This window comes from Temnothorax longispinosus, chromosome 6, assembly GCF_030848805.1.
Source record: "Temnothorax longispinosus isolate EJ_2023e chromosome 6, Tlon_JGU_v1, whole genome shotgun sequence".
Taxonomy (NCBI): Eukaryota; Metazoa; Arthropoda; class Insecta; order Hymenoptera; family Formicidae; genus Temnothorax; species Temnothorax longispinosus.
The window spans coordinates 1404015-1425966 of record NC_092363.1 but is presented as its reverse complement, the minus strand read 5'-3'; the positions used below and the strand labels follow the sequence as shown (position 1 = coordinate 1425966).

The 21952-nt window shown below is 36.0% G+C and overlaps 2 protein-coding genes across 13 annotated transcripts in view; one reads left to right on the top strand and one right to left on the bottom strand.

Annotated features, from left to right (window-relative positions):
• Positions 1–9800, top strand: part of Rg (A kinase anchor protein rugose) — a 310596-nt gene extending 300796 nt beyond the window's left edge. For 8 of the 12 annotated variants that reach the window (XM_071780962.1, XM_071780957.1, XM_071780960.1 and 5 more), the window contains 10 exons: positions 767–886; positions 1041–1193; positions 1337–1409; positions 2265–2705; positions 2790–2870; positions 2968–3138; positions 3269–3532; positions 3736–3932; positions 4013–4164; positions 4906–9800. In XM_071780962.1, coding sequence (XP_071637063.1) covers positions 767–886; positions 1041–1193; positions 1337–1409; positions 2265–2705; positions 2790–2870; positions 2968–3138; positions 3269–3532; positions 3736–3932; positions 4013–4164; positions 4906–4996 — 1743 coding nt within the window. In that variant the 3' untranslated portion in view covers positions 4997–9800. The remainder of the gene's footprint in view (positions 1–766; positions 887–1040; positions 1194–1336; positions 1410–2264; positions 2706–2789; positions 2871–2967; positions 3139–3268; positions 3533–3735; positions 3933–4012; positions 4165–4905) is intronic. The other 4 variants (XM_071780964.1, XM_071780966.1, XM_071780961.1 and 1 more) reach the window with 1 other exon arrangement.
• Positions 9801–9922: 122 nt separating this feature from the next.
• The window catches only part of LOC139814594 (synaptotagmin-10), a 30442-nt gene continuing 18412 nt past the window's right edge, over positions 9923–21952 (bottom strand). Inside the window, exons 2-10 of the mRNA XM_071780973.1 lie at positions 15443–15705; positions 15221–15367; positions 14828–14959; positions 13818–13972; positions 13523–13691; positions 13317–13437; positions 12970–13141; positions 12683–12883; positions 9923–12463 (exon numbers count right to left, since the gene is read on the bottom strand). Coding sequence (XP_071637074.1) covers positions 12460–12463; positions 12683–12883; positions 12970–13141; positions 13317–13437; positions 13523–13691; positions 13818–13972; positions 14828–14959; positions 15221–15367; positions 15443–15705 — 1364 coding nt within the window. The 3' untranslated portion in view covers positions 9923–12459. The remainder of the gene's footprint in view (positions 12464–12682; positions 12884–12969; positions 13142–13316; positions 13438–13522; positions 13692–13817; positions 13973–14827; positions 14960–15220; positions 15368–15442; positions 15706–21952) is intronic.

The following is a 21952-nucleotide window of genomic DNA, read 5'->3' as shown; positions in this document are numbered from 1 at the left end:
CATTGTAGGTATATGTTATATCTTTGTTGATTGTAACTTAATCTACCGGCAGTTTGTCAATTATTGCTATAATTCCAATGATATTACCATTGAATTTATGTAATTGGTCTTAAAGAATATTTAAATGAATCTAAAACGTGTTTGAAGTATTCGTATTATTTCGGCATATTTAAATTCAAAACAACGACATAACGCACCTAATTATTTATTCGCCGTACAACGCACTTGCACGATAAAATATTGCATCATAAACGATTTATTGGTCTATAACCGCTTGCCCCGCCGCGGCCGTTTCGTCCGCTTAAGATGCGTTAACGATCCGTTTATAGCATTATCTCGGAGTTCTGCCATAAAGAAATAGTTTTAGGCCTGGTATAGGTATGCAACGAGGATCACGTTCCCAATAGAATGCAAAAATCGGGTTTACGCCCTTATGTACACTCGCATTCGTGCCGCGGCACGAAAGTGCATGTCGATTATGTGTGTGGCCTCTCGCTTTGCATTCGTTCGCCTGTCAACGGAACGGATGACTGACCGAGAGACGAGAGGAGCCTCGCAAGAAACCGCGCGCACAAAGGACCGCCTATAAAGTGTCCCTAAGTGGCGGTTTAGAGTCGAGCCGTATTTTTTTTTCTCCGCCCCAACTCACACTCGTCTCTATGTCTCATATCCCTATTGACATTCTGCGGGATTTATGTTGCTCCCGTTGCGAAAAGGCCCAACTGGTTGCCCTAAAATGGTTTCTACAAATAAATTATCCTTACAGGAACCGATGACTACTATGTTCCTGGCGTTACAAGGCGGCAAATTCGATCATCCTAACAGACTGTTTTCATCCATCGCGCTCTCGTGGAAGAATTGCCAACGCGATACATCCGACGTGAAGGTTCGTTGCATTTAATTAAGATACTCATAAAATTTACATTCCCGCCACGCCTCGGTGAATATCCATTGTTATCATTGTTACTGCATAAATTTTCGACGTCGCTTGATATATACTAAAGATCGACGGAACTATAAATTCGCTTTCTCATTAACAGGAGCTGATTCCGGAATTCTTCTTTTTGCCGGAAATGTTAGTGAACAGCAACCGCTACCGTTTGGGTAGGCAAGAGGATGGTAGCGCGGTCGGCGATGTTGAATTACCACCTTGGGCTTCGTCACCCGAAGAGTTTATACGTATAAATCGAATGGTACGGGATTAACTTTTTTAGAATCAACGTTAAGACTTAATATAAGCTTTAAGTTAAAAAAATATTAACATCTACATGCAATAAACACACACACACACACATGTTTTACAGTAAATTTTTTTATTAAATTGTATTTTTTTTAGGCACTCGAGTCCGAATTTGTGTCTTGTCAATTACATCAATGGATCGACCTGATATTCGGTTATAAACAGAAAGGTAAGAACAACTTTAAAACAAATTACGATAATTTATAGAATTTATTATAATATCTCTTGTATATATATGTATACATAATATATATATATATATATATATATATATATATATATATATATATATATATAGTTTATTCTTAGATATAAATTAAATGATAAGGTCTTATTGATTGAGATATATGTATTAGGTTGGCCAATAATTCCGTGCGGTTTTTTTATAAGTAAAATTTATAAGTAAAAAGTAAGTCCTTATTGGCCAACCTAATACATCAATCGCAAAATCATTCATAACGTTTGGTTTGGGCGATACCCCGAAAATTAAATCAATAAATGTTCGCACAATGGCAGGCGCCACTTGCGAGCGCCCAAGGTTGCGCCTTGGGTGTTGGGACAGAGGCGTAGTCGAGTCAAATTAGATTTCCACCGATGTTAATTGCTGATGGCGCCTCTATATCCGGCGCTTCCCCGAAGATGCTGCCTCGGCATCGGGCGCGAGGGAGCGAGGGAAGATGACTGGCGTACGAAAGCGCGCGTATGGAAGGAATTAGTTTTTAGTTAGCTTCCTCTTTCTTGGTCCCTGTCCCGGCCAATTAGGCACGTGTGCCGAGTGCGACAATGCGTCCCACCCGTAATATGCAACACGTTTACGTTACGCAGCCGGTAGCACGAAAGTGGAGCCAACCGGAAATACCGAGCACAAGCAATCGTCGAGAGCTCTCTCAGAATCGCTTCCGAAGAATGCACTTTGTCGCGCAGCATGCGCGACAACGCGCAAAACAGGATCGTAAAATTGTAGCAGAGGGTAACGCGTTAAAGATCTTTGTGTAAAGTTTCGATTACTTTGTTTCTCTCGCAGGCCCGGAAGCCGTACGTGCAACCAACGTTTTCTACTATTTAACGTACGAGGGTAGCGTGGAATTGGACACGATCACCGATCCCATGATGAGGGAAGCTATAGAGAATCAAATTAAAAATTTCGGACAAACGCCGTCGCAACTTTTGATGGAGCCGCATCCTCCGAGAAGTTCAGCGATGCATTTGGTGAGATTATCTCGACATATACATGGAAAGGTAATTTTACATGCGGTCGTAAAAAACATTGAGAATATTTTTTTTCAGTCACCAATGATGTTCTCGAGCATTCCGGATGATGTGTGCATGACCATCAAGTTCCCGTCTAACTCGCCGATCTGTCACATCTCGGCTAACACTTATCCTCAACTGCCACTGCCATCGGTTGTGACGGTAACTACCGGACAGCAGTTTGCTGTTAATCGGTGGAATACCAATTATGCAGGTAAAGTAATTTTCTACACGCACTACTGGTACTTAAGTTTATCCTCATCACTTCGCAGTTATCGCAATTTAAACCCTTTTGCAGCCTCCGTGCAATCTCCGAGTTATGCAGATACACCTCAGGCGCAGGCTGCCAATCAGCCATTGTCCATGGATCCTGTTCTTTGTAAGTATAATACACATACACGTATAGGTGAAGTAACATTTTTCAAGATGTCTTATTGTGCATATCAATTAACAATACTGTGCCGTTATATTTTTAGCTCAAGCGGCAAATAGCTCGAATCCAACGTTACAACGTCGACATCTAGGCGACAATTTTAGCCAAAAGCTCAAGATTCGTAGCAATTGCTTTGTTACCACTGTGGATAGCCGATTCTTGGTGGCCTGCGGATTTTGGGACAATAGTTTCCGCGTCTTTTCCACCGAAACAGGTGAGTCTTAATATTTCACAATCGATCGCGCTATAACGCGATAAATAGATGGTTAATAGATAAGTAATTGTTAGTTTACATGTTTCTTCACATGGTAAAGCTCTATTAAAGAAAAAATTATTATTTGCAGCAAAAATCGTCCAGATAGTGTTCGGTCATTACGGAGTTGTCACTTGCTTATCGCGCAGCGAGTGCAATATTACTTCCGATTGTTACATCGCGTCCGGAAGTGCTGACTGCACTGTCCTTCTCTGGCATTGGAACGCAAGGACACAGACTATCGTCGGTGAGGGTGAAGCACCGGCGCCACGTGCCACCCTTACAGGTCACGAACAGCCTGTGACGGCCGTCGTCATATCCGCCGAATTGGGTTTGGTTGTCTCGGGATCGCATTGTACGTATTACAAGTTGAAAAAAGAATTAATCCTAAGAAAAAGTATAAAAAGATACTTTGATTTGATTGACTAATGCTTTAATTGATTTTTTTACTCTGTAATTATTGTGTAATAATTATAGATATACTGATATATTGAATTTAGAACGTTTGATCTTGAGATAATTTGATTGATTTTTAATATTACGAATACTTCGATACAGACGGCCCAGTACTCGTCCATACTACTTTCGGCGATCTCCTAAGATCGCTCGAAGCACCGAACGGATTTTCGTCTCCCGAGAACATCGCTATGTCCCGCGAGGGCGTCATCGTGGTAAATTACGAACGTGGGCACATAGCGGCCTTCACCATAAACGGAAAACGCCTTCGTCACGAGTCTCACAATGATAATTTACAGGTACTTAACTTTCGCGATTAAATTTAATTTTTTGATAATTTATATACGATTATATTCGTAATATCGTTGTTTATTTCCAGTGTTTACTATTGAGCAGAGACGGCGAATACTTAATGACTGGGGGTGATAAGGGTATCGTAGAAGTTTGGCGAACTTTCAACCTTGCTCTACTTTATGCATTTCCTGCATGCGAAAGCAGCGTGCGTTCTCTCGCACTTGCTCATGATCAAAAGTAAGTAAACTCGACATATGAATTTAAAAAAAATTTTCTTTAGATCTTTAATACGATGACACAATTTGTTCATAGTTTCTGCTTTAAATTTATATTGTTCTATAATATGCAAGGTTGGATAATAACTGGTTAATTAATTGAAAGTTAAATAATTTTTAACTTAGCTTATAATTAGTTAATTTAAAGTGAGTTAATTTTTAATTTAACTAATTTCTAAACACATAAACTTATTGACTTTTCCTAAATTAAAAATTATTTTTATCTCTGAACGCCAATATTTTTTTTCTATGAAATCTTGAACATTGGACAATTAGTTTAGAAAAAGCTCAATGTGATTGTGATGAGCGTGCACACTTGCAGTGCCTAAGGATGATAATATAAAAAAAAAAACAATTTCTTTGTTATTTTATATAAATTTAATTACAAATAAAATATTAAAATGATCCATATTATAATTATTTTGTTATTTAGAGTAATCAAATTTTAAAAAATTACGACATTCTTATTTAATGTAAATAATGCTTTTAAAAATTAACTTATAATTTAACTAAAGTTAATTTGATCTTAATGCAATTTTTAACTGACCAAGTTTTTTGTTCATGCAAATTAACGTAATTCAATTAATTTTATAAGCCATTAACTTTAACTTAACTTACAATTAGTTACAAAAAAAAATTAACTTACCTAACCCTGATAATATGAAGAGTACATATTACTACAAATATATTCTATTCTTTACAGGTTTCTTCTAGCTGGTCTGGCAAATGGGTCCATTGTGATATTCCACATCGACTTTAACAGATGGCATCACGAATTCCAGCAGCGTTACTGAAATTACGACTTCCTCTTCGCCTAAGAAGGCACACGAAGAAAAGCGCACCCCATAAGACGAACTCCTGCGCTTAACTTTCCAACTAGTACGACAATTTCGAATTTACATGTAATTCTCGGACAAATGACGCTTTGTTCGTTCGATTTCCCGTGGAACATTCACGAGTCTGTCATTTCACGAATGTACGGGGGAGCTATATATTATTTGCGCGATACATTTGTACGGGCCAGCTTCTCGTCAGACTATCCTTAGATTCGCCGCAATTTATGATACGCAAAGTATATTCTATCAGTCGTTTCGGATTAGATGTAATGAGCGGCAATGAAACACGAACGTGGTGCACTGCGAATTTTAAACGTTTAGCAATAAAACTCGCTTTCTTGGCTGCGTGCAGTGCTTCCGTGGAGGAGGAGGTCGAGCGGAGCGTGATACAGAGGGCGAGGTGCAATCAGAGTTCCGGCCGTTTATCCCGCGTAATTGCCGAGTGGACGTCAAACCACGTCGCAAAGTTTGTAAAAAAAAAAAACCACGAAAGCGTACCGCTCGAAACGCTAGTCAATTAACGAAGACTCGGATCTACTTACGTTCGCGAGTGTTCGCGCGATTTCTTTTCGCGGCGTGGAGAAAAGAGGGTACGCTATACCGGGAAAAAAAAATGACGACCGCCGACACGAAGAGCGAAAACCGCGTTAGAGACGAGAGACGGCGGAGCCTGAACATACGTTATTTTTATGCCTGGAACTGCACGTGGATTTGGCCCACGACATTCTAGCGTTAAATGTCCAATTGTAAATACGGATATGTAATTCTTCACGTTATACATATATACATACACACGTGCATACACGCGCGCTTGATTCCAATATATTAGAGGGGGCGAGGAGGCGATAGGCGTGTATTATCGCGAGAGGTTTGCATTGTATTCTTCTCAGGCGTATTAATGTCGCTCACGTCGAACTTTTTGGCTAAGCACCTTGTACGTTCAGTTCGGACTACACGCATGCGAACGCACCGCATATCACTGGTATCAGCGGTGCCGGTAGATGTTTCGCGGATAAATACGTTTCCGCTAATCATTCTCCCGGCCGCGATATCAACCCCCCTACCCCCCGCCGCAGCCGCCGCCGCCGCCGCCGCCGCCGTCGCAACACTTTCTACACCCTGATGTTCGCGTCCTTCGAAAGAGATCCTAATTTTTATCAAAGCCGTCCAGCTTAACTTTTGCGAGGATATTTCTTAGTATTTTCGCACGCGACGTATACTAATCAGCAAAGCAAGTTATTTAGGCTAAAGTAACATCCCGAATTCATCCTTAACATTCCGCGACTTGTCGAGGATCGCGTTTGTGTGTGAATGCGTCGTCCCTAGGATGACTCGAGTGACGAGATAAAGTAGGATATACGAGAGACGAGAGAAAGAGAGAGAGAGTGTGTGAAATGTGAGAGCGAGAGAATGAAGAGAAAAAACAAAGCGGACATACACCTTAACATCCAACAACGATGGGGAAGAAGATGCTTGATCACGCATAAGCGATTAGAATTACTAGCTTGATTTTTTCGTTCGTACGTCATCGTAGAACATGTGATAGTCTTGTAGTGTTACTACAGAGTATTGTCATTCTGAGCTTTGTGTATTTCACGAGCTAGTCGTAGACACAGGACGCCGCATAAGTATAGACTTCAGTTATTCGTACGTATTTCCGGACGTAGTGTATTGCCGTCAACTTGGTTTTAATCATGTGTAACAAGTAATTACTTAATCTATCTAAGGAGACAGAGAGACGAGGAGAATCGTTTTGTTGTCGTTGCTTCGTAGCCGACGATGATAGATGTATTTCCAAGGTTGCCACGACAGTTGTCGAAAAATCTTCGTGTACGAAAGAATGACGGGAGGTGCGAGGGTGCGGGGATTCTCTCGTGTGCGATAGAACGCGGGATGAAAGTGAGAAAATACATATAAATATAATTTATTCTCGAATTTCTCAGTTGACCGTTACATTTGCTTTGCTTAAAGCGAAACAAACGAAGTTTTCAATTCCAGCAAAGTATGTCAGTTGTTAGTAACGGATTAGCTAAAAAGTGATTTGAAAGAAACTCCGGAATATTAATACAAGGGTAGTTTTCGAAATCTTCAAAGCGTATATTCTTAATAATTTAAATAAATTTTTTAATGTGTAAACGATTTTATTGATTGTAGTATTGTTCAGTGGTAGGTGCGATGGCAAGGAATAGATTTCCCCGCACCTCGATATACGTGTTCTAGTCAAGATTTACCGTCGAATCGCTGTCGTGAAATCACCTGCGATCCTCAGCATTTAGGTATCGATACACTTAAAAAGATATGCCGTACTGTTTACGTGTAGTTGTATAAAAGTAAAGGTATAGCGCCGTTGTTCTAGCGATCAATCACCTTGGGCTTGCGAGATCACGGTAGCGTTACGGTCGTAATATTGATTCTTGCTGTGCAACCGGACGATCAGATGGGCGAGCCGCGCAAATTGATCGCCGGTAAACAATTTTTAAATGTATAGGAGAATGTTACGTGTGAAACGTGTTAATAATGGTGTATTTGCCACTCGTTATGGGCGTGCTTCTGCATCGGTTCGTGTCGTTTCGTTCGCGCGGAAGAATGAGGGCGTGAATGAGAGAGGAGGGATGACGCGAAGAGGGTGAGGGATGGACACGGGTGAGATGCCGAAGGGTTGAGGGTTGTGTCTGGGTGCTTTCAACAATATCGCTAATTTTCTTACGTACGGAAACGAATTTTTATGTCACGCGTGTAAATGTTTACGTGTGTGTTCTCGATGTATAGGCGCACCTATCGATGCACTTTATTTTCGCTACGCTGAGAAATACGGGAAAGAGAAAACGGGGGAAAAAAAGAGGGCACACGACATTCCATCTGCATTTCCTGCTTTTAGCCGATTTATAATTGCGTTCGTTCATCTATCTGGAGCCGAAGGAGGAAGATAAAATTGGCAAATCGCTCCTTGTTCATAAAAATCATAAAAAATAGTCAAATTAAAGCGAGAGATGTAGTTAAATTGCGAGATAAAGGGGATAATTTCGACGACGCGTGGTAGCGAATATAATGACGTGTATTCGGCACGCATCTTCACAATTATTTAATAAGCGCGGAGGCAGCGTAATGGATGAGAATGCATCGAGGTGACGAGAGGTCGCGCAAGAGAAGAGTTTTTATATTTGTTTATAGATGTGTGAGAATGTGCTGCACTCTTTAAGCAAGTTGTTAGTGAATTCCCTCCATATTGCTAATATACATAAAGGAAGTTAACTCAGATCGATTTCTGTCCGTACTTGAACATTCAGTACATGAAAACAAAAAAAAATAATATTGCTACTATTTTAAATAACGCTAAGTACAATGCTACGAGAGTTTGCCTATATTATTATTACGATTACGATTTATTGTCGTCATTATTATTAATATTATTATTATACGATTGTGGCTACATTAACGTACTTAATATTGACGGCTACCTATATAGGAGCATAGATTTGTATATTCGTCGGATAAGGCCCTTAATGTTTGCGTGTTAAGTAATACTTTTACTTATCGACATTACGATTACGAGGCGAAGAAACGTAACGAGAACTGTGTAAAGTTTTATCCGGTTCACCCATGCCGCGAGCTGCCCGTAGAGAAATAACTTACATCTATAGACTAATCGATGCGTCTGTAATGTTTATAAGCGTAATCACGGGCGGGACAGGAGAGAAACAACGCTGCAAAACATACGCGGATATAACACTCAAGCGCTTACTCATTAGGCTCACGTTTATCTACTTAAAGACACCTGGTTTAAAGTTTCTTAAAAGTTATATTGTAAGAGCGACGCGGGAGAGAGAGAGAGAGAGAGAGAGAGAGAAAGTGTCAACGTAAGAGCTGAGAAGCTCAAACGGAACGTGAATCGACGTCTCGATTCGTAACAAGAGAGAGAGAGAGTCGCGGCTAATCGAAAGCTTTCGTCGACGCGTATGATCAGTTTTTTTTTACATCACATACGAAAGTCAATATACAACGTAGCCGTAAAGTTGGAGCAGAGCCTCGATCGCGCGGATTCAAAGCGGGCTCGTCGAGCATCAATTTGCACCAATGTTTTATAAGCACCGACTCGGCTTTTTTTTTCTCCTACCTCGATCTGACGCGACCCGATCTGACATTTAACGTGCGCGGATCACGGTCGAGCTCTTCCAATTTACGGATCACCGTTAACCGCGCAATTACATCTCGTCGAGGATCGAGCCTCCCACCGACTACGGGCGTCTTCGGTGAACATCTTTTCATGAATTGAAGATTGACGCGCGCGCGAGAGATGAGAGAGAGAGAGAGTATGACCAAACGATTGTGTTCCGCGAACAAAATGTAGTTAGTGGCCTAATTGTTTTGCCGGCGGTGTGTGAAAAGCGCGCCCGTGACGGTCTGACGCTCGATCGGTGGATGTAGGATGATTGGGCGCACCGTCGAAAAGAGAGTCTCCGACGACACTTAATTGTCTCATAATTGATTTCCGACGAAGCCAAAACCGTAATCACGGGCACCTCGTCGTTGACAGGAGATACGCGGTACAGATTAATTCCCGCCACTTTTAAGGAGTACTACTAGGTAGAAAAGTACTTAAGTCGTTGCTACATACCAGTATATATAAGCTCTATCGCTTATTTTATACTTAGAAGTATTGTAATGTTCGATTAGAGGTGAACATAATGGGAAAGTTGTATCTTAGCATAAGGTAGAATAATCTGTAAAGATAAGTAGTCAAATAAATGAAAAGTACATTTGATGTTGCAGACGATCTTTTTTTTTCTTTGTAGCTTCAACTGATATAAACTCGATGTATTTTAAGTGATATTATACAAAATATATTAAAATTGAGCAATTAGGTGGAATTAAAACGTCACAAACTTCCTTGTTACCGATTTATTTATGTTATTTACGATCATAACAGGGAGCACTCTGGGTGCACTCAAATATACAATATAGATATGTACTCGTTAGAAAAGTATACACATCGTCCATACCGATATTATTGTTATGTTTGCCCATAAATTAATTACGTACGATATACGTAATTATCGCTTTCATAATTAGAGTAAGTATTAAACGAAGTACTCATTCTTCGATTTAGACAGTTACAATACGTTACCAATGTATAATTTTTGACGTACACTTATTTGCATGTATTTCGTCTTGTTCATATTCATAAGATAAACACACACGAGAGAGATCCATATATTCATATTTTATAATCCAGTACGCAGTCCATTTACATTTCAAAGCCGATACTTTATCATTCATGAGTCTGCGACCCAGCGTACGAGGTGAATAAAAGGGAACGTTTAAATTTTTCACTGATGCATATGTAATAAAAACTGAAAGCTTACTTTGGCTTTAGCATTCTGAATCGCATTCTGGAGCAATTTAAATAATTTTGTAACGATATTAATGGAGAGATTACTTTCCGTCGCCATTTTTATGTATAAGTACAGGTTTCTCGTTTAAATACTACTCTCAATATGGAGCGACTGTTCCACTTATTACATGAAGTTATTTGAGAAAGCTCAGTCCTGTGGTAGAATGTTCCACTTGTACGAAAAATACAGTAGTTTTTTTTCTTTTTTTTTCTATGGGCATCGCTGGAATAACGGAATAAATGAAAAATTCTTGAAGATTTAGAAAGATATTTCTTACGACTCATAGGCGAAAAAAGGCATATAGTCGAAATTCGAAATATATTGACTCGAAATAGGGGGATAATCTAGGATTGCTATAGAGCGCCGACTGAAGTTTCTATATCAAGCATGTGTGTGGTTAGAACATACTAGCTATTATTAATATAACACTATACTTCTGCTACATAGCTACTTTGTTGGCACATTTTTTATGTCACTCGTATTATATCACCTCAGTTTTGATATTACATTCGATTATCTACGGTTTGTGTAATATATATAATTCTAATATATGTATAGATTATACTTTTGTGGCGTAATTGCCAATTCTTTATGCAACTGACTTAGGGCTTAAGAAACTTAAAGTCGCAGAAAAATTTTAATAGAAAGTAAAATAAAGACGTAAATATAATTAAAAACATATTTTGCCATTGTATCTCTATTTTATTTTTTATAAAACGTTTGAGGATACTCAATTTCTCGTCCATTTTCCAGAAACACCCATATTTCTTCGGTATACTTAGATTCTCTCCACACAGTCTGTGTAAACGTCACCGGACAAGTGTTCTTAGAAATATGTCAATAAAGCAGAATTCACACAGACCTATCAAAGACATTCACGAATTTGGCCAAATGCAGTTCACCAAAAAATTAAACAGTTTTCTCACTGATCTTAGTTAAATCTCATATTTCCAAAATATTATTTCGATTATATTCTTAAATGCATACACGTATGACGTAAATAATATATATTCATAATTCATCGAATTATTAAGAAAACTGCATTTTTTTGCCTTTTTCCTATACGATATAAATAATTAACTTACACGACGTATATTATTATTTATTATCAAGTTCACAATTGAGTAGTCGCGTTAATTGCAAACGTACATACGTGTACGAAGCAGCCGCTGATATACGTGGACTCTGGGACCACGTGTGTTACTTGTACGTATATGTGTGTTGTGTCAATATGCGTATGTGTTTCAGATACATTATCACAAACAGTGCCCGTTTGCATCGAGCATTATGTTTAAACATATATCACGTTAATAGAACATTTGCGCAGAAGTGGTAGCGAGCGTGAAATAATAAACGACGCATAGATCCAACGCTATATTTGTACTACCTTAAGACATTTACCGTATTCAATTGCACTCTGCCGTTAATATAATCCGTCTCTCGCCTAAATCTGCCTGCATTCGTCTGTCTCATATCTTTATCCAGGATAAGGCCTTATACTCCTCACTCTTATATGTTCGTCTTCTGTAAAAACTTACTTTATCTGACCTCCACGGGTTAATCTAGAACATTTAAGCTACCGTCATGTTCAACATCACGTGTAATAAGGGGAGATTCTACGGGGATATACTGATGTAAATACAAAACAGCCTGCGTTTGAAACGGTGCGGGACCAGCCCGGCACTATCGCGGAGCAACAAGTTCGACAAAGACAAAGCAAAACGCAAATTCATCTCGTTTCCGTCACGATCGCCATCGGATCGTCGGAATTGAGCAACGCATACTTATGTTTCGCGAGTGATCGATTTTTCGTATTATGGTTTTACGTATCGTTTATTATTTCATGCCTGCTGCACGAGGTAAGATTGCAAAGCACAGAATTCGCCTTCCGGCCTTCCTTTGAGACAGAGGTTGTACTTAAGTCAGTCAAGCGATGTGCATTAAATGACGACAGAAGGAGACGATGTCCAAGCCGACGTCCGACAATATTTGCGAGATTCCGTAGTGTTTACTCTCCGCCTTTTGTCTTCATCTGCAATGCGAGTTTTGTCAGAAGCGCCGATGAAAATTACTGAACTTTTTATCATCTTGTTTAATATTGATTGATTTTATCATCTCACATCATGCAAGATTTTAAATTTCTAGCGAGAATTTAGAATTTAGTTCTAGACTATTAGCGAACTATTGGCAAACTACTATAATCTCTAATTATAATTGCAAACTACAATCCGCGCCAAAGAGTTAAACCCACCTGCCGTTTAAGCAGCTCAGGCTTACTGGGAGCGGTTCCGAATCTACGGCTGGAATATGGCCAGATACAGTTTCCATTAACGGATACCATTGTGCCACCGGTTTTCTTGGATTATCTAACATTTCCAACCAGTGATCACGGCCAATTCCAATGAAGCTCGATCCAATCGCGGTGCAGCCCATCAACTCATTCGACCCGATTCTAATATACGTAAAACATTAAACATTTTGCATTTTTGTCTTAATAAAAAAAAAATTCTATAAAATTGACTGAAAAACTGTTCTTACCTGTCGTAATCAATTACTTTCACTATAAGACTGACATCTTCAATGTTGTCTGAGGGAACGTCGAAAACGAGTGCCTCGTTGTAGATAGGGTAAAGAGTGTTCTTCTTCACCGTTGTCTTTTTCTTCTTTATTCTTTTGCCTTGGCATAGCAGGTAGACTTTCACATAGGGATCTAATGAGGAAATGAAACATATTCAGTCGATTATAGATAATAATATAATAACATAATTATGATAATAATGGAACTAATCAATGATAATTAAGATAATAGAATAATAATGTTATATTTTTAATAAGATTTTTTCATTAATATTGTAATCGCAAATAATTATCTGATCCATTCGGACCTGATTTGCCTGTTATATCCATTCCCTTCAGGTTTCTGGCTTTAACGACGGTTAATGTCAACCGACCTGCCGTTGGTAGATAGCACAACGACAACATCAATTCTCCCAGATCGACCTTCTCCTACAATATTGAAAGGTTAAAGTTGTATATCCGAAACAACCGTTAAAAAAAAATTAAATAGTTCATCTCACGCAAATTAAGGTACCTGCAAAGCACAAAGGATGTCCATCGTGTATTCGATTTCTTGCTCGAGGTCAGTGCATTCTAAAAGCCCCTTAAGAACAACTTGTCCAATGAGATCGTGACGTGAAAACCGATCAAAGTCGTAAACTGAGAATTGCAGGTAACGTTCCCTCAGTTCTTCATATGATACGCTAATAAAATAAATTACATATCAAGCACTGCGTTTTAATTTCTCTTACGTAATTACGTAATTTAGTACACATAATTGAAACCTAAAAACAAAAAATCTTTCAAGATAGACTTGTAAATTTCTTTACCTAAAAATAAACGTTTCATTGAATATCGGGTTCAAATTTTTTCGATGTACTTTTGTCTGAAACTTCTTTTTCCTATCTGGCAACAGGTATACCTTGACGTACGGATCACTGCTGCCCGTTACATCCTTTATCGGCAATTCGCGAGCTTCCAGAACCTAATATCAGAGAACCAAATATCATTGAATTTGACAGATATAATTATACGAGAATAAAATAACAATAAAACTAATATCGTGCTAAAGAGATGGAGATCGAATAATATTAGTGATATTAAATGTTATATTATTTTTATCTCGTGACATTTAGATTTGTATGTAGACAATAGTATAAAAAAAGTATAGTTAATTAAACAATTGTATAATCGTATTACGTAAACAGTATAAAATCTGACTCTCTTTTATAAACAATAGTTTCGAAATGTTACAGTTTTATAAAAATTTACGTAATATAACGCAACGCGGCAAATGGAGCAAAGGCCGATAATAGCATATTCATATTTAAATTTATCTTTGGAGCGTGGTGTGCCGTGCATAATTGATCTTAATGCACTTGAATTCGCCACAGTAATAACTTAATGTAGCCGGCATTACCTAATCTACACATTACCACGGTTAATTCTAGTACAGGAGGATGTATGTCCATCATAAATGCAATATTGTGATACTACATTATCATTATTCAATATCTCGCGTGCTGAATATAACCCAGATATATGTATATTCAGCTCGCACACAAACGCGATTGAAACGCAAACTCATTTATTCATACACGGGACACGTTATTTTCCAGTCCACGAAAATTTTACACCTCATTTAATACAATTTTGAATTTATTTTGTTTAATATTTTATCAAATATATATTGTTTATCGTAGTCTTTTCTACCTGCCGTGCTACATAATTAAAAAAAAATCCGTTATTGTATAATTTACGATATATATTTTATCATGCATCTATTTTAATATAACTAAAATTTGCGACAAATCATAAAAAAATGTTGCGCGATACTTACTTTGACAACAAGACCTTCGATTTCCTTGTCATAGCGAAGAGCAAAATGTAATTTTCCAGCGTATTCCATTTCTGTTGTACTGGAGCTTTCCGCGCTCTCTTGTCTCACGAGCTCTTTCTTATACAACTCCGGCTGCACAGTGTTAACAGTTCATATTATATCTCGTAAGTAAAATAAAAAAAATTTTTAATTGTGCACGCATTTACGTAATGTCAATCCATTTATAAAACAATTAGGGTAACTGGAAATAAATCGGAAAACCGGAATATACGGAACGCTATATGTTACACGATAAGCTTGCTTCAAAAGGAATCAAATGACATTGCGTCGCTGTTTGCATTTCAGCATCCGTCATAACAAAGATACAAATATTGAAATAATGCCCCAAAATACCTTGATAAGACCAAGGCTGGAGTCGCTGCGATTTTCCAAGCTGCAAATACTGAATTTAATGTTAGGCAGATCAAGTCGATGCGATAATTGACGTTGGAAGCTTTGATGTCTCATTGGCACGATGGGCAGAGTGGTTTGACGCAGCACCTGATAAAATGTTAACATTGAAATAGCCGCAGAATTTTACAGAACGTTCTACTAATTCGAATTTGTCAACAATACCTTTTTATTCTCTTTCTGCTCTTGAACGTATTCATGGGTAATCGGCTCTGATTGGAGGTCCGGGAGAGAATGGCTGATGCGAATCGCATTTTGCTGAAGCTGATCAGTCTCTGTATTCTCGGTATTCTCATGTCGAGTCATGCTCATCAACCATCGCCAAGTGGAAGAGCATTGGAAGCTCACCGCCGCCAGAAGAACCAGGCCAACTAGGGCCACCCCTCCCGCTATCAAAAGCTGATAGGGGAAATTCTCGCTCCATTCCTCTGGAAAAAACAAAACCTCGTTACCGTAACTCGATGGAAGCGAATAGGCATTGGGATCGTAAGGTATAAAAATAAGGCACAAATACAATTACACGTATAGATACGTGTAATAAAGTTATTGTAAGCGAATAAGCAGATATATATACACGGAAAGAACGGTTTTGCTGGAGTATCTAAAAATTTAGCTAGATATACAGATCTGAAAATAATTTTGTTGAACCATCAAAATAATTATGTAGAACACTCAAATTGATTGCTAAAATGTCACAATTTTTTATAGCATTTTCATCATACTTCAACGACCTACTACAATTATTTTGATGATGCAACAAAATTATTTTTAGATCTGTATCTACACGGAGAGAATTTTTTGTTATATTTTACCCTTAAATTCACTACAAACTTGGGACAACTTAGCAAGGAATTTTTAAAATATACAAAAGACATTTTACAATAAACGTGATAAAAATTACCAAGCAGATTGGTAAATTTTGAAAAATTATTGAAATTTCCTAGATATATTTTAGTAAAATTAATCAAATATATTTTATATTTTTATGTAATAGATATTAATATTTTTTATTTATGGTAGATATTAATCAGAATATAGCTCGCATAAAATTCTTGGTGGTACATGTTGTCCCACAACTACCATGATTTTAGGGTAAATTTTAAGAGAAAATTCTCTCCGTGTGTATAGTTAAATTTTCAGATACTTCAGCAAAACCGTTCTTTCCGTGTATGTAATATAATAAAGAAATTTTTTATTATATTCTTATCTTGCTTCTTGAAATTTATGAAAAACTTTTATTTAAGTTTGTCCATTAAGCGGAATGCTAATTGTAAGCTGCGTAGGTGAACCGTAACATAGTGAAAGGATCGAATAAAATATTCACATCGGAATTCATATCGCTATGAAACGTTACGTTATATCGTCTATTGGACCATGTAATTTAATGAAGGATAATGAAAATCATATTGTACGTATAAACTACTACTAATTAGATTGGAAATCATATAATTTCAAATTGTTGTTCGTAAAGTAGATGGAGTATCCGAAGAGAAAGCATAACTTTCATTAAATTTATGCAACATAGAAAGAAGAAAATGCAGATGAGAAAGGCCGTACAAATAAATCGCATTCGTGTGTGTGTGTGTATGCGAAGAATACGTCAGCGTGCGCATCTCACGACAAAGAGAATGGTATCCTTGGTTTGAGGCAAATGAAGAGACGTACGCCAACGTTTCGAGCTTTCCGTTCTCGTTTATATCGAGAACAATGCGTGTCTTGCTAATGACAGAAATATCTTTGCTTTTTGCTTTAACGTAGTGGAGCAAGTTATCAACTGCATATAAGTATAATATATGATGCATTTTCCTCCGGCATATTTCATACTCAACTCTGAGATCAAACCACGCTCGGGAATTGACTAAAGGGAGTTTATTGTAAAAGATATTTCTGCGTGTGCACAATCGGTAGTCTTAACTTATTCTTTGCTTATGATTTTAGAAGATTAATTTTTGTGAGAATTTTACCTTTGATTTCTCAACAGGTAAGAAAAAAGAATATAATTTACCTGATAAGATTTTCTTTTTAAACGCATAATATCATATCTGCTTTGATCAGTATTTTTAATTTATTCTTTGCTTACGATTTTAGAAATAAATTTTTGTGAGAATTTTATTTTTTTATTTCTTAAATGGCAAAAAAAAAGAAGAATTTCTCAAGTATTTTGACCTAAAAATATCTTTTTAGACGTATCATAATCATATCATATCTGCTGTTATCGACGAAAAGCGATATCAGAGATTATTTTTTAGAAATGACTCACTGTCGAGAACTGTTGGAAATGTTATTACACATACTATGCGGGAAGTAATAGGAAATCGATGCGCGATTGGTCACACAGAACCTTTGATAATTGACTAAATTGCGCATGTACGAGACAGAGCACATATTACCGTTTTTCCCCCTTTTTGCCCTTTTTCGTGTGTGCAATCATGGCTGTTTAAAAAAGAGAATGGTGCGTACTGTGCCTTTTATCTTTGAAAACAATAGAACAAAACCAGCAAACAAAACCGTGTATGCGGGTTTTTTGCTGCTTGTTGCCACTTGCAACGAGCAAATGAAATAGAATCATGCGGCGAACAAGAGTGCGCGTAGGTAGTTTACTGTTGCGTTGTAAAGTTTTCATTTGTTATTATGATAGCAGATATCTCGCGTCGAGTTAACTTTTGCCCGCGTCGCGCTCTATTCAATACGCATGTAAAATCGCGTCACGAGTGTAACAGTTTTTTCCACGTAAATAACAATGTTTATAAGAGAGGCATAAAATGTGTGTGCGTGTGCGCGCGCCCTTGAACTCAAAGCCGACGCGGACTTACAATTGATTGCAATATCACAAGGAAGTCTTTCTGCACTTTGTGATTTAATTTGAACTTTTCCAACTCTGTAATCCAACTCTGTAAATGTTTTTCGGTTCCGGCTTTCACATTTTACTGCTCTACAGCTGCATATACATAAAAAAAATATCTTTTTATTGTTTCCTCTTTTTTTTTAAATAAAGGCCTGTACCATCGACAGAGAGATTGAAAACGACATTGAAATCGAATGTCATCATAAATTATAAAATACACATGCTTCCAGTGTGCTTTCTTCACGTTGTATATGTATTTATGTGTCGCGAACTAAAAGCTTATACTTGCGTGACAAATATGTGAAGTTTTCAAGAGTACGATTTACGAGATACTTTTTCGTAGGTGTCATGCCGAGTCGCAGACGTCGCAGTAATGTATATGGTCAAATGATTGATGATCGAGGTTTAGTGAATTACGGGGTCGCTGCCATCGCAAGACTTCTGATATTTGTCGTCAATAATAACTAAGTTTTATTTCCTCGACATTTCTCGAGAGATTTTTCTCATTAATAACTTTCCCCGGATAACACGTACATGAATGACGCAAATAAATGACGCTTGTATTTACGATTCTTCTCACGATCGTTAAATAAAGAGAACAAAATTAGATCAAAACAACGCATGTGAATGTTAAAGTTATTCCAATATATTTTCAATCTTAAATTATATCTTGATTATTTATTTAAAACAAATTATATAACATTAATTTGAGAATGCACCGAAATATTTATATTTTATTAGCATATTTATTATCGAAGCACAATTAATCGAAAATATTTGTAAATATCGCAAGCATTGTTTCGCAATATGGGAAATTATTGAAATATTACCCTTGTAATATCAAATCAATCAATCTTACGATCTGAAATTCGGTTTTTAAGGCTGATATAGCAACGGGTAAGCAATAATTGAAAACAACCTATCCTATTTCTCCAACCTGTTGTCCAATCAAATTTCCATCTGTAACCGATACACGCACTTGTCATCCTGTCAAAACATGCCAATAACTTTTTTCATTTATTGCGCTAAAATGTTGCGTATGACGTTCGCTATCCCTGACCCTTTTCTTTGCACGAAGAGCTCGAATAGTCCTTCGGATGCTATATTAGGATGCTCCTTACAAGGCCAAGGAATTTACATACCGTATTCAGGTGCTTTCATCATTAATCCCATTATACATAAATACATTTTGATCATTCTAAGGACTTCTGTTTTATATCGATTCAGTATTAATGTATGTTATAACGAGTGTATGTTATAACAAATATTTGTTACGGCCTAAAAAAACATTACTTCGAACATAGGTTTCGTTTCGTTGAATACTGGCGGCCTTGACCTCTTCCTTCTCGACCCTCTCTGACCTTCGTTTCTTTAGACTCCACCAACCCTCCTTGTCTTTTCCCCTATCGTTTTGTGAAAAATCCGTCGTCGTTGAAATTTATTATCTCTGAAATTTTGTATTGTTTGATATTTATTCATGTATTTCTTTATACCAGAATATAATCTATTTGCTAGCTGCTTGCTTATTTATTACTTTTATACACACACATATTATATATATATATATATATATATATATATATATATATAATTTATGAATCATGATTGTGTTTGAGAGAGGATATTGTTTATAATTTCATGTACCATATATGTAATATATAGAGAACATTGTGTACGCATCAAAATAAATACATAGATATATCCAAATGTAATTATATTATGACATTATTATTTATAATAGTAGAAATAGAATTTTGTTCCAGATTTTATTTCCTGAATTATTTATTTTCTGATTTTATATATTTTCTGAATTACTTATTTCCTGATTATATTTTCTAAATTATTAATATTATAAATAGAATTCTGTCCCAGATTTTATTTCCTGAATTGTAAATTATTTAAAATAAACTCGTTTTATTTAATGGCCCAAGTTCAACGTAAGAGTAGTAGATATGTACTTTATCTCTGCTACTTATAATTTCAGTTTTCGAATAACTTTTCTCAGAGGGGTTGTTCTAGAATTGAAATGCGCGCACGTTTGTTTCGTATCAAGGAATCGACACAACCTCCACATTTCCCTTGTACATCTCCCTAACGTAATCCTCGAACGTATAACCTTCATGTCATATGTATTAACCTCATTAATAATAAAGTATATGTACAATGTTTGAATTAATTTAACATACTTTGAAATTAATAATTAGTAATTATTTAATAAACAGTATATATGAATATTAATAACTCTACTTAAGTATTTCGTTATTTAATAGTTACATAATATAGATATATATAAGATATCCCACGTTTTCTTATCTTTTCTCTTCATCTATTTTTCGATTTTTAATTAAATCATCTAGAAAAAAAAGAGAAAATTTACGATACAATTAGAAACTAAGCATTAAAAAATGTATTTTTCTCTACATATATGTATATATTAAGAAAATATCAATAATGTTTAATTAATTATTATAATAACAGTTATGTTATTTAGTTTTATTATAATGTACGATAACATAACTGCTAAAATTTCTAACACGCTATATATTGTTATACATATACTTATTTATATTAGATAGAGATGAGATATATAGATAGATAGACATAACAGATTTTTTATCATATTGAAGTTGCAAATCCAGCAATTCGATAACATGTCCAGAAATGTCGATAGCAAAACGTATCCCGCAGCTCACATAACTTCGCATATCAAAATATCGTATATTTGTGATGTAATAGTTATATGCCACGTGTATTTATTTGGCAAATATGGATAACAAACAAAATATATCAACAACTAAACTAACAAACGCTGCGGACATTTTGAACAATCTGTTAGACTTTGAGATGACTGGAAAACGACAAAAGGATTGTGATTTGTCAACTGAAAATGTGAAACCGCATTTTAAGCCTTGGCGTATTTTCATCAATCATATTGACAGTTATCACGGAAAGATATTAACTGATGTATAGTATTTGATGATTTATTATATATATATATATATTTATTTATTTATCGTATAATATTGTATATGTATATACAAAATATTATCTCAATATTTGTATATAAAATTGGGAACAAATTTTCACCAAAGTTAAAGAAAAATTGCCGCTACAAACTTTAATATAATATTTTTAAAAGAAAATTTTCAATCTTGTTTTTACAAAGATCTTTGATTCTAAGTTTAATACAAAGCTTGATGGAAAAATAACAAATCTTTTATACTAATCTATTAAATACGCAGATATATTAGAAAATGTTTTAGGTAAAAATTATAAAAATAATACTTATTTTTTTGTCTGTATTTTTTTCATATTATTTTAATTTTAAAACCATAATTCTGTTTCGTTATATATTTGTGTCACTGCTTTTTGGTAATATAAATTCGTACAAGTGTGGAAGAAATATACATTTTATGTATGTAGGACCAATATTAAAATGATAATATTGTTGTTTTAAAAATTCAATTGTTAACAAAAATGATATTAAATAGATTATTAAAAAAATAAGTAAAAAGCATATTAAGTTAAGTATTGGAACAAAGATATTTTTAGCTATTTTGAAAAGCATTTAATTATTCATACATACAATGTATTGTATCATCTCGCTTTGAATTAATTGTATTTTCCGAAATATGCGAGTATCACGATAAAATGCTTTCCAAAACATGATGAAAAGTAGATATTTGACGTTGAAAGCTATGGCAATCAGAAACTTATGAATATGGAAACCTTTGATTCGAACACCACCTGATGCATTGTGTTAACCATACTAGTGCGCAATAATCAATAAAAAAGAATAATTTAAAAAATCTTTCAACGTTTCCTTTTTA